This window comes from Musca domestica, unplaced genomic scaffold (assembly GCF_030504385.1).
Source record: "Musca domestica strain aabys unplaced genomic scaffold, Musca_domestica.polishedcontigs.V.1.1 12, whole genome shotgun sequence".
Lineage (NCBI taxonomy): Eukaryota > Metazoa > Arthropoda > Insecta > Diptera > Muscidae > Musca > Musca domestica.
In genome coordinates, this window is record NW_026712155.1 from 5,494,510 (window position 1) to 5,508,134 (window position 13,625).

Genomic DNA, 13,625 nt, shown 5'->3' on the forward strand with positions numbered 1-13,625 from the left:
TGGACACGCAAACATTTTGGCCGCAGACCTTGGACATTCCAACAAGACTCATCACCATCGCACTCAGCACGCGCCACCCAAGAATGGTTGTAAAATGAGATTCTTCGCTTCATTTCCAGCGCACAATGGCCACCAAAAATCTCCGGATACCAATCCTTTGGATTATTGTGTCTGGGGTATTTCAAAAGCAAGATTGGTCCTAAAAAATGCCAAAGTGCCGATCACCTCAAGCAAGCGCTTCGCCGGGAATGGGCCAAAATACGGCAGGACAACATTCGGGCAGCGTGTGACGGTTTCATTGGGCGTTCGTGCCAAAGGTGATCAATTCGAACAAATCTGAACCCACTCTAAAATTTGATGCTACTTCCGACATTTTTTGCTTTCATTCAATAAAATTTACAAAAAAATTGTAAAAATTATGGCGTTTGTCTTTGTTGCAGTTTTTTTTTATCTCACCCTGTATCTGCGAAACCCTTCCGGTACCTCACCCACAAAGGGTCACAAATATAAATATTTTTATTTGTCATAACTTGGGAAACAAGTCAGCGAGTCCTCACAACTTTCTACACTTGAACATTTCTCTCATGCAGAAACCTGAGATGAATACGGAATTTATGATTTCGCATAAAATTGGATATACATTTTCGATTTTCTTCTAACTTTGCCCATACCAATATTTTTATCTATATTAGATGAAGTATGAAAATGGAATACTTCGGGCGACTATATCTGGTATCTCACGCATATTTACAAATTTTGCAAAAATTTGCACATATCTCATATAAGGTATAGGAAATAGTCGATATAGTCCAAATCTGGCACGTTGTAATATTTATATCAGTCTTAGGTCAGATACGAATTGGTCAATATGGGCCTACTGCTACGGAACCTCATTCATAAAGGGTCAACAGTTCATAACTCAAGGCTGGGGTTTACATCTGTCGGAAAAACCGGTTCATTCTGCTGATATTTTGATTTCAAGTTTTTTACTATGGTTTTAACTTCTTTAATGTTTTAAATATCATATTCAGTTTTTTTTTATTTTTTCATTCTTTTTATTATTTCTGTACTTAAGTTTTAAAATTATACATTACCCACAAAACTCGACCTTTTAAGGATCCCCTTTCTCATAAAAACCACATTTCAATACATTTTTATTTATGTACATATATTTTTTTTTTTCAATAATTTCAAAATATCATATCCTTAGGCAATAATAATAATAATCAACTACAACTAACATAAAAAAATTATGAAATTTCAAACAAAAAAACTAAATGGCATTACAACACAATAAAAAAAACTCAGTTGGTGTCATCCTCATCGAAATTAAAAATGCGATCTAAATCATCGGCAATTTGTCGTTCATATTTGGCACTGCTCTGTCTCTCCTCGGCATCTTCTAAGGCTTGCCAGAAACTTTCTCTTTTACGCAGGGCAGAATTTGTTTCCTTTGGATCTTGAAATTGATTCCAATAATTATTTTCCTGTAATGATGGCGTTTCTTTGGATTCCAGAGGATTTGGTCTCTTTTCCAAATTATACCAAAAGCTATTATCCTCATTGACGAAATTGTCTAGATATTCTTGGGAATTGGGCCAAGTTTGCTCTGGCTGTTGTTGATCTCGTGTTGAAGGTTCTTCAGGGTCTGGCTTTGTTTGTAATGTTGCTGGTTGTTCTTGTTGCCGATTGTACTTTTCCGTTTTTAATTCCCTTAATAAATTCTCCATTTGATTGATTTCAGCAGCAGCCAATTCCACATTGGGATATGAAACATGTTTGGGTATCTCCGGTGGTGTTATGCTCAATGTGGTGTGTTTATCTCCAGTCATGTGGCCCATCATGGTTTTATAGAGGAACGGGTAGTTCTTTTCAAAATTCACTTTAATACGCAGCAATCGCTCCAACATACTCGGTGTGAGAACATGTGGCAACTCTGGCCTCTTAGCTGCACTTCGCCGATAACGATTGAGCAATGCTTCGAAAGTACCACCACCGGTAAAAATTGGCTGATACAAGTTGTATGGCTTATGGCGCCATGGATCATCTTGACGATCAACACTTTGCAGACCCATAAATGGTTCCAACAATATTGGATCATATCCCACACGTTCTTCATCTGTTTCCAGATTTTGGTATTGAGGATTTGACGATGATGAATGCAAATATGAGGATGCTGATAAGGAATCCGATGATGAGGGTGGTTGTGATGAAGACAACGACGTTTCAGATGTTGTGGCAGTTTCTGATGGATTTAATGTTGCACTACTGTTTACATGAGCATGAACATGGTGCATGAGTATGAAATGGTTCGTTCACATGAATGGCGGTGATGTTAAGGTTCCATGAAATGTAAATGGGAATAAATTAGTTAAATTGAATTTAACAAATAATGTCATAAAAGAACAGATTTTTAATGAAATAATTCAAAAAGTGAGGTTAAGGTCGCAAAATGTTTTCTATGTGATGCTCAAAACATAACCTTACTTTTAGAAGTTGTAATAGAATTCAGTTATATTCCTGTTGTGGATTAGTTTTTCATAACTCTCAAACTCTAAAATTTAAAAGATACTAAAGGAGATTGCTTCCGTTTTCAAGCAAGAATGAGGTTATAGTCACAATATGTTTTCTAACCAAAGCTTAAAACATAACCTTATTTATATTCTGGATATTTCCCCGTTGTACATTATTTTTTGAATGTGGGTTTCAAACTCAAAAATTATTGAAAAAAATGAAGTTGAAGAACTGGCGTTTTCCAACAAAAAGTGAGGTTATGGCCACAAAATGTATTCTCTATTGTTTAAAACAAAAACCTATTTTTGGAAACTATCCTAGAATATACGTATACTATTATTATTGATTACATTTTTATTTTTGGGACTTAATTTTTGTTCTATGAAAATGTAATAGAATAATATTTGTAGAAAAATAAAAATAACCTATTTTCCATTTCACATTTTTATAGAACAAGAATTGAGATTCTGGTTTCTGAACTCTAAAATTACAAGAAAATTTAAGACTTGTGTTGTCAGATATCCTAAATGTCTGAAGAAAGTATAATGAAATTCTAATGCACAATTTTTAATGCACCTAACATCACTTTTAGGGGATATAACCTCACTCTGCTTAAACATAACCTCACTCCCCTCATTTTTTAAATAAAAATAAATGAATTTGGCTATTTTCAAATGTTCCTATTGCAGGACAATATTTTAAATAGCTAAATTATTTACCATAAAATGTTAGATCTATAATTCAATAAACATAACCTCACGTATAGGGGACTTAACCTCACTTCTCTCAAAAAAAAAAAATCAGTTACTTTTTAAATAAAAACAGATTAATGAACTAATCTAAAAATACTGGTATAAAGGCTACACATATTATTCCCCGCAAGGACATTTATTCAGTTTTCTAACTGGTCCATGTCCTTGGACGGAATAACTTTTTTCGAAGATGATTTAATTTTTCTTCGCTTTGATTTCAACGATGATGGGGATGAAGATGAGGCGGGTGATGGCGATGAAGATGGCACAATGGATGAGGTGGTATTAGGCTGAACTGTGGTTTTGATTGCAGTAGTTGAGCTGGACATATCAGCCGGCGTTTTAGATGTTGTCGTTGATGACGTATCTCCTGCCGACCATTTTAAATGTTTCTCCTTATTAACTCTGCTAAGTTCATAGAGGAAATCTAAAACCTCTTCCAAATTTTTATGTTTTTCTATGGAATTCTCTTTGGTTTCACTTTTTGGAATATCATTTGAGGTTCTCTTAAGGTGGCCCATTTTATTCACACTCTTGTGATGGGCAAACTTTTTGGCGTGATGTTTGCTGGGTATTGCAGTTATAACATTACGTTTGTTGGGTTTAAATTTGCCCCTTAAGGCGTAGACACTATGCGTTGTGGACTCGGCAGGTTCCATAATATCTTTCCTTGATATCTTATTGGAGTTTGTTTTATCCCCAAGTTTATCTTTTTTATTTGGGGTTTCATTTTCCGTTTTCTTGGATGACTCTAAGTTCTCTTCCTGAGCCTCTTCGTCAATTTCTCCTGCTTCCTCATCGTTTTGAGTTTGATTTATTGGCCCGGGTGTCATAATCTCTTCATTATCATCGCTTTCAGCAATTGTTGTTTCCCTTTTGAATGATTGGTTTGGACCATGCAACAGCTCATCAGAATCTTCATTTTCATGTAAAGCCAAATGATAACGACCCTGGCCCATATAGTCCCGTTGCAATTCCTTGGTCAAATGGTTTTTATCATAACCCTTTTCGGTCATTTCTTCAAGCCAATCTCGAAATTCTGCCTCCTCGTCTTTCGGTTTTGAATATTGCTCCTTCTGATGGTATGATGATGGAGTCCAATCGGAATGTCGAAGGGCTTTCTCTAGGACCTTTAAAAACTTATCTTTGCACTCGGTACAACATTCCGTCAAACGTTGCTTTATGTCATCGAATAGATTATCAAATGTTTGGCCACAGTCTTTGGCCTTGTTAAGATCGGAATTTATTTGGCTGTAGGTGATGCGAGCATGATTGGCTTTGTCAATGTGGTTGCGGGAATAGTGGACCGAAGACTTCTGAATGTTATTGGAATGTTCAAATAGCCGTCCCCTCGGCAAGCTATTTACATATTGTGTGGGTGCGGATAATTTCACCGTCAAAGGTGTTGTTCGAATATTGTAGTTGCCGATTTCTGGCTGCTTAACATAGGGCACAGCATAGGTAATTGATTTAGCCGGATTAAGGGCAGTGTAAACACCATTATCGGTATGAATTTGATAAGGACTGGCCGTGGTGACTGCAAAATCATCCACCACTGTAACAGGTTCAAAGGCATTGACCACCGAGAGAAAGGGATTTTGGGCCAAGGATGATTTGGTCTGATAAGGATTGACAAAATGATGTTGATATTGGGTCTGATGGCGGGGCATGTGATGGAAACTGGTTGGTGGCGAAGAGGCAGGGTTCTGCGTTAAAAATGCATTGTAATGCAAACCTAAATTGTGTTGTTGTTGCTGTTGGATATTTCCATAATTCTGGCCCCTATGCTCGGTGACATATTGATGTTGTTGCTGTTCCGATATGCTTTGATCATCTTTGCCATCGATTTCATTGGTTTCATCCCCGGCTGATATTTCCATGGGCTCTTTATTGGCCTTGGCCAAGGCCTCTCTAATCGACTCGGCATTATAACGCTCCAAAGCCTCTTCCGGAGTTTCATTGGGATTCAGGGTGATTTCCTTCAAGGAATTCTTATAGGTTTTTCTCAACTCACTTAGCGATGTCTCATCTATGGGTTCCAAAGTGGCATATTCCGCAGAACGCCTAGAGCGCCTGCGATGTCCCGACTTGGAACGTGGGGGTCTTACAACTACAAGAAAACTTTTATATTTTGAATATTTATCATGGGCTAACCTTTTTGTTTGATTTGATAAGTCGGCGCCATTGTTGGTTTTGGTTGCATCCAAGGTTGTATTGGTCTTAGTTGTGTCTGTTGTGGTTGTAGTTGCAGGTGGAGTTTGAAAGCGTTGGGGATCTTCTGGCCGTATGAGTAACATCATTCTCTGAAATGCGTCACCATCTGTTAGTGAAGTTTTTTGTGGATGTTGGTGATGTTGGATGATGGTGGTTTTGGATGGTGGTAAACATTTGGTGCATGAGGCAATGGAGGGTAGGGCAATTACACCGTCGTGTGCAGATAAAGAAAAATTCTTATGAGAATGAGTGAGATTTTAATAGTTGTCAAAAGGATAGAGTGCGGTTAGAGGTGTGATTAAAGGGTTAAATAGGAAAAGAAGGTGTGGCGAGGGTTGGTTTTGTATTAGAAGTGTCATAATCTCCTTGTTCATAACCTCAAATTTAACCATAAGCTTTCAATTACTTCTTGTAAACCAAAAAGTAAGGCTATGTCAGCCTGAAAAGTGACAATTTTTGGCCATGAGGTCCTTAAAAATCTACAATTTTGGATAGGAAATACTGAGAAAAATTCTTTAAAAAAGTCAGGATTTTTAGCCTGGAGTTCCGTGAAAATCCCGTGATTTTGATATTATAACTTTGGCCAGGAAGTTTTGAAACCATTATTCAAAAATCAAGATGCTTCAACCAAATACTCTTTAAAAAATAAAAAATTATTTGGTCAGGAGTAGAAATGTTTAAAAATTCCACAGTATTATCCATAATGTCCTGGAAAACAATATTGAAAATTTCCCGAACTTAGGTTGACCGTTTGTTTTCAAAATTCAAGATCTTTAAACCAAATATTCTTTAAATCAATCAAATTTTTTGGCCAGGAATAGAAATGTTTAAAAACTCCACAGTATTATCCAGAAAGTCCTGGAAAAAAATCCTGATATTAGGTTGACTGTTTGTTTGGGAGTGGGATCATATAGCCAGGTTTTGAGCTCGAACTTATTCTACGATGTGCGAAGTTTTAACTATTCCAATCATTTCTCTTGGGTCTTATTGTGAGCACCATACTATATATATACTCTTTTTTTGAAGGCGAATCTATTGAAAAATTTAAACGGCAAATTGAAAGTGACCTCCTCATTGTGGATATCGGTTATGACAGAAAAAAGTGAGGTTATGACAGATATTCTTTTTAATAATATTAAAATTCGCTAATTGTACAGCGCCTACTCACCGGCAGTGTCTGATGTTCTTTCAACATTTCCTCGATTTCAGCATCGCCCACCGCCGTACGATAGGCACCGCCAGAGCCATATGCATTGGAACCATAACCACCACCACCATAATATTGAGAGGCAGTATATGATGGGGTTGCAGGTGTGGGTCGAGGTGGGGCATAGTAGCCACTACTGGCGCCACCATAACTTGAAGCATAACCACCACCAGCCCCGGCACCATAATTATAACTTGGCGGTGCAGCTGGGGCATAGGCGGGTGGATAACGGCTTGGCACAGCAGCAGCATTATAGTAATAATTGACAACAGCTCCAGTGTGTTTTGCCTTCGATTTGTCATCGTGATGACGAGGTTGGCCAACAAATTCTTCGAGAAAGTCATCAACCACTGCACGGCCATGATTATGGAAAGAATCAGGATTAATCATGTGATAATTGTTGTGGCGGAATACACCAAAAAGATTACCTTTGTGACGTGCCTTTCCAGCATTTTCGGGCATTTGTGGCATTGCCTGGGCTCCAATGGGCAATTGGGCACCAGAACGCTGTTCGCTTGTCATTTGATGGCCGTCCTTAGTCATAAATGAGGACGAGGAGGGAGAGGACGTTTCGGTTTTACGATCATCGGCCGATGTGGTTTGGGCTCGTTCTGTTTCTTTGCCGGCACTTTCCTGAATGCGAGCATCATTTATCATGGACATGATCGCTTGTTGGGCAACATTCAGCATATAGCGTTGTTGTTGTTCCTTAATTTTCTTTTCCTCCGGCGACATTGGAGTATCCCCCTTGGACGATGAAAACATTTGACGTTGCAGGGGAATATGCGGATTTGTCTTTTGGTTGGCTCTATTTTGTTCTGTTGCAGGGCTCCATTGCTGTTGTCGCATTTGCATATTGGGACTGTTGACCATTTCTGCCCATTGTGCCATGGTCATCTCCCCACCCGCATTGGGAGCTTCTCCAAAACGTTGCTTTGGGCCCTGTTGCCCTTGAAATTGTTTTTCATTTTCGTTGGGCATCCAGGAGGCACCTTGACGCATGTTCTGTTCTTGCATGGAACCACCGGAGCGCATTTGTTGATCGGATGTTTTTCCATCTGACATCCATGAATTTTGCATATCTTCAGACATCTTATCGCCACCATGCCTCATTTGATCCTGGGATGCCATCATCATGGTGGGTGAATTGTTGGGCATTTGCATATTTTGTCCTTCGTTCCTGGCTGTGGCGCCCGAAGTTGGTGGATGGCCAAAACCAGCCGGATGGCCAGTCAAGTGATGGTGATTATGATGTTGATGTTGGGAGTCATGCGAATGGTCAGTGAGTTCCTTAAGCTTCTTCTCCTCGTCCATTTCACGAGCCCGATTCATTTCCATTGCGGCTTGTTGCTGTTTCTTTTCCATCATCCATTTCTGTTCGTCAGACATTTCAGGCTGGCCCGGCATTCGTTGTTGCATACCTCGATCCGATGTCATAGCCATGTTGTTGGAGTTGTTGGCATTTTCCTTTAGCCAGGACGTGTTGTCACCCTGGAGGGCGGCCGTCCGATAAGCGTACAGCATCATTTTCATCAAATCGTCACGATCAAGGGTCGCCAGGCCGGTATCACCAGCTGATGTTTGACGCTTGTTGGGATTATTGACAGACTCACTGGGATATTTGTTGAACAAGGCTTTGTTCTTCTGCTCTTTCTCCTTCTTGCGACTCTGGGCTGCCATCTGTAGAAGTTTTTGGACATATTCATCCTTGAGCGTACGCTCAATGTCGGCCAGGGTGATTTTGTAAATCGGTGTTTCGTTCAATGTCAACGGCTTGAGATTGGCCTCGTTTATCTCGGACCTTGTTTTTTCCCGGCTTTCGAGTTGGGCTTTCTTCATGGCATTGGCCAGCTTGACCACCTCTTGTAGTTGATGCAGCTCGTCAATCAATTGTTTCTCGAATGCTTCCAATTTCAATTGCATTTTCAAGTCCTCATCCACGGCACTTTCCCTGTTGGAGGCGACGGGGCGGCGCGCAGAATCTTCTTTTTTATCCGGTATGCGGAACCACAGAATGGGTATAGTTTTCTTTGTCAGGGCGTCCTTCATGGCCGCTCTCAATTTCATTTCGTTTATTTTTTGCGTCATATCAGCCTCCTTGGGTGAAATGCGATATGGATTTGGGGTATCGGGTTTTACACGCACCTCCGATATGTCAGAGGCAGCCCCTTGGGATCCGGCCTGTTGTAACCAGGGGAAGGAGAATGGAATTCCATCGGCTGAAGCTGGGGGCAATTGTGGCGGCACAAATTGCTGGAAGCTTCTAAACAATGGATTCTCGCCTAATAGACTGCCGAAGGGGGAGCCTTGTGGGGCCTGTGCCGGAGCTTGTGGTTCCTGTGAGGGTGGTGGACTTTCTGGTGCAGGTTCGGGTGAGAGATCAACTCCAAGCGGTTCCGTTTCATTTAATGTCTCGGAATCCGTGGCGTTATTCGCCGATGATGTCATATTTAAAGCCTCGCCCATGCCGGCGAGCATGTTTTGCGGCAGAATTGTTTCACCAAAAGCCTCACCCAAGCGAGCGTAATCAATGGCTCCCGACTGTTGGGCCTGGCCTAAGATGGGCGCCTGGGAAAGGGCCTCGTTAACACCCTGGCCAAAGGTACGCGTAATGGCGGGCACATGTGTGGTCAACTGTTCATTAATCGATTCCATGCGTGTCAACAACTCCTGGAAGAAATCTGGATTACGGACCAAACGTTTCAGTGTCTCCTCATCGGGTTGGGGTAGGGCCGACGTCACAGGGGTATCATTGGCCAAGACCAAAACAACTTTGGAGGCTTCCGGTTGGGTATCTAAAGATTGGGCTGCCGCTGAGGGAGCTTGAGAAAACCAAAAGGACATAAGTTGACCTATTCCAGGAAATGAGTTAGAAAAAGGATCCATACTTCTACCAAATGTTTGGCCCAAATTATAACCAATGTTGTGGCTAACACTTCGAAATGGGTTAAAGGATAATCTGGTATTCAAGGGTTGTTGAAATAACTGGAAGGAAGGAAGAAGAAGAAGATAAGAATTGTCACTGATATTTTCCAGAGAAAAGAAGTAGTTGAAACTCTACCTGAGTTAAAAAATTGGGCACATTGCCGGGCGAGGTGTTTAATTGACCCCCAGGCAGTAAATTGGTATTCAATTGACCCGACACAAAACACTCATCGTGACAGGATATCATCAATGCAATCAAACTGAATTTTAACTGAAAAAATATTAAAACACAAATATTAACACTCTGGTGTCCTTTTTAAGGATCTTCAACACTTTACCCAATTCATTTTGTTGGCATTAAACACAATTTCGTTATTTCGCACAAATTAATTACAGGATCCTGAGGAAGGCACTTTCTTATCCTTTTTTCTAATTTGTATAATCCTTGCTGAATTCGAAAGGATATTTGCACAAATAGTTTCCGTTTGTTATCAAACCGTTATTGCCTCGTTGCAATATCACTTTGTCTTCGATAAACTCTTTGAACGTTTCGTTTCGTTGGCCAAATCGCACTGAGCTCCAATCGGCCAGACAGCGGTAAAATATAGACTTGCCAATCTGCCGTGACCCCTTTAGCTGGAAAATGCATACGCTGTTGTAAGTTTTACCGCATTCTTCGATACGAAAACTTTTGTTTTTTTTTCCGATTTCTTCTAACCCCATTATTTTCTGAAATTCTGCACTTTTTTCTCACCGTTTTCTTTTGCTGTCGCTTTTTCAACTTCTTCGTAACCCAAATTCTTAAATGGCAAATTTTGGTTTTTTGCTTTTCTTGCAAACGAAATAAGAAAACGGGTTGTGGGTTTCAATTGAATATTTGTATTTTCGATTCGTTTCCTGGTAGACGTTCTGGTTTTTTTTTTTGCGATCAGGGACGAATCAAATAACTTGCTTCAGAAACGCTCAATTGCGATAATATCGTTTAAATCACGCACCATGATCTATGAGACATGTCTCGGCAAAGGTCAAATGCAGCGCAGTGAAATGTAGAAAGCGTTGATATTAAATGACAACAAAAACAACAAGTGAACGTATACATTTTGTCACACACACCCATACATACAGTTTAAACGGTAGCGGTACTCTTCGGTCAATTTTTTTTTTATTAAAAATGTTCATGGTCTGGAGAATATCTAGTTTTCGATTTTTTGGTTATTTTTCAAATTATAAACACTACACTGTGAAATTGAGATATTTTCTTTAAACGCCTAACATGAAAAATTAATAGGACTATAGTTAAAATTAATAGGACTAAAGTTCTCAAAATGTTTATTTTAAAGCTTACCGCTGAGGATATTGGTAATACCATTGGAAAATGGACCCACATCCAATTTTTCTTGTTCAAAATTATCTCAACGTCTCTATATGCAAACCCTTGAAAACAGCAGTGACCTCAATATCTAATCGAATACCAGCTCTATCCCTTCACCCAATACCAAATTCAGTAACATTTAGTACGAATATCCAAAGCGATCTCCATCTTTCCATCCTAAACTTTTGCAACACTTACCAACGGAGACCTCAATATCAAATATTCTGGATTCCACCTCTATATATTTACCCAATACCCAATTTAATACCATTTAATATTTTTCTATCACATATCCAAAAGCACCTCCATATCATAACCACAGACATAGAGGGTGAGATAAAAAAAAAACTGCAACAAAGTCAAACGCCATAATTTTTACATTTTTTTAATTTTATTGAATGAAAGCAAAAAATGTTGGAAATAGCATAAAATTTTAGAATAAGTTTAGATTTGGTCATCTTTGGCACAGATTATGGCCTTCAAACGGCCAATGAAACCGTCACACGCTGCCCGAATGTTGCTCTGCGATATTTTGACCCATTCCTGGTGAAGCGCTTGCTTGTGGTGATCGACTCTTTGGTATTTTTAAGTTCCAACCTTGCTTTTCAAAATAGACACAATACTCCTAGACACAATACTCCAACGGATTGGTATCCGGAGGTTTTGGTGGCCATTACGCGCTGGAAATGAAGCGAGGAACCTCATTTTGTAACCATTCTGGGGTGGCGCGCGCTGAGTGCGATGGTGCTGAGTCCTGTTGGAATGTCCAAGGCCTGCGGACAAAATGTTTGCGTGCCCAAAGCTTTAATACACCCTCCAGAATATTTTTGCGATCATATTCGGAATTTATTCTGATACCACGGTCGATTAATTCGAGCAGAGAGCGACCATCGACTGTTATGGCTGCCCACACCATCACCATGACCGGCGCTTGAGTTCTGGTGGCCAACCGGAGGTGCACATTTTCAGCTGACTTCATTGGCAAATAAACACGATCATTTTGTTTGTTTGCAAACTGCTGGAAAACGTATGTTTTCTCATCGGAGAAAACCAAATTCGGCAGTTCACCACTTTCGGCGAAGCGAAGCCGTTTTGAGTCTATTTTCTTTCTGCTGCAGTGTAAGTTCTGGCATTTTTTGGAATTTCAATGGCCTTACCCCGAGCTCATTTTTCCATATTTGCCGAATGGAATATAGCGATATGTTCAACCACCTCCATATGTCCAAGGCTACACATGAACAGCGAACCCAATAACAAATTTCAGATTTCAAACGCTGCGGGTTCACCCAATACTAAATTGTACCAAATATATAACTTTTAGTGGAAATGTAGTTCACACCACCTCTTAACAACACACCTACCACCGACAGGGACCCCAATACGAAATTTCAAAATTCCAACTTCATCCGTTCACCCCACTTTTGTTCCAAATTTAGTACCATTTAAAACCACCACTTTATCACTAACCTACCAACGACAAGGACCCCAACACGAAATTTCAAAATTTCAGCTTCATCCTTTCACCCCAAAATCAAACTGTTTCCAATTTAGCACAGTTCGCACACTTGGTACTCATGTCCAAAACCACCTTAAAATCCCAATACTACATACTAACAGTGAGACCAATATCAACATTTCAAAATTCCAGCTCTATCCGTTCACCTAAACCCACATTCTACCATTTAATACAATTCTACTCTTATTTCACATTTCTAAAACCACCTACTTATGTCAACTCTACTTCCCCAATTTAATTTTCATACCAAATGTCAAGATAATATCAAATGGTACCAAGAAACATTTGGTGCATCTATCCTACACCCAATTAACGACTTTCATTCCAATTTTCATTGGCTAATACAATGGAATAAATTTCTAGTGATTTAGCACAATTATAGTTCAATATCGAAAACTCAGCTTTATCTCACCCTTGAACACCAACATTGACCCACATGCAAAATTTCAGGATTCAAGCTTTAGCCACATCGCCTGGGCATTGATGAATCTATCAGTCATATATTAATACCATGACAACAATTTCTGCAAGAATGTAAGATTTTTCGTCTAGGAAGTCCTGAAATAATACGAAAAAAATATTATTACAAAATCCACGATTTCCATGAAAATGCTTGAAAAGTATTTCACGATTCTTTATCATAAACATTTAAAATATCTAAAAGGGTTTTGGTACAACAGGGACTTATTTCAACGTTAATGGGAGAAAAAATTTTTCAATATTATGATCAGACAGTGTGGACAGCTATGCTCATTATCTCCCCTGCTTCAATTTCTGATCTACTTTCTAGTTTTGGACACTTCTTACGCTTGCTGCTTCATTTTCTACAGTGTACATACAGCATTTTTAACAACAGCAACAAAACATCAACTCAAAATATTGCAAATTCAGCATGCAACCTAATTTAGTTATTCTGCTTTGCGATACAAATAAAAGAAGAAAAAAATTAACAAATATTGCTCATTACAAAAAAATTGCTCTACCATTAACAGTAAAACCAGATCAAAGCGATCTTGAACCAAATGGCAGTGGCTGCTGATGGATGATTAAAATTGAGTCTCACAGTCTTTGAAGTGATCGCAGATACAATTTCATTTTACAAAATCGCATTCTAAAGATATGTTA

At 39.3% G+C, this 13,625-nt stretch overlaps 1 protein-coding gene across 2 annotated transcripts; it reads right to left on the reverse strand.

Annotated features, from left to right (window-relative positions):
• Positions 1 to 1,209: 1,209 nt before the first annotated feature.
• Positions 1,210 to 10,179, reverse strand: LOC101895269 (defective chorion protein, FC125 isoform). 2 transcript variants are annotated; one of them, XM_059118125.1, is made up of 7 exons: positions 9,951 to 10,179; positions 9,749 to 9,883; positions 9,576 to 9,672; positions 7,116 to 9,509; positions 6,649 to 7,037; positions 5,421 to 5,569; positions 1,210 to 2,268 (listed from the first exon to the last, which is right to left on the reverse strand). In XM_059118125.1, exons 1-7 carry the CDS (start codon positions 9,957 to 9,959, stop codon positions 1,305 to 1,307), a joined length of 4,137 nt encoding a protein of 1,378 aa, XP_058974108.1. In that variant the 5' UTR covers positions 9,960 to 10,179; the 3' UTR covers positions 1,210 to 1,304. The 2 variants fall into 2 exon arrangements, with proteins under 2 accessions (XP_058974108.1, XP_019894002.1); XM_020038443.2 differs by having other exon boundaries at positions 7,116 to 9,672.
• Positions 10,180 to 13,625: the final 3,446 nt, after the last annotated feature.

Coding starts and splice junctions, on each gene's coding strand:
- LOC101895269 (XM_020038443.2), bottom strand. Junction 5,570..6,648: donor AAGAACATCAGACACTGCCG/GTGAGTAGGCGC, acceptor GACGCATTTCAG/AGAATGATGTTACTCATACG. Junction 2,269..5,420: donor TTATCAAATCAAACAAAAAG/GTTAGCCCATGA, acceptor TCATGTAAACAG/TAGTGCAACATTAAATCCAT.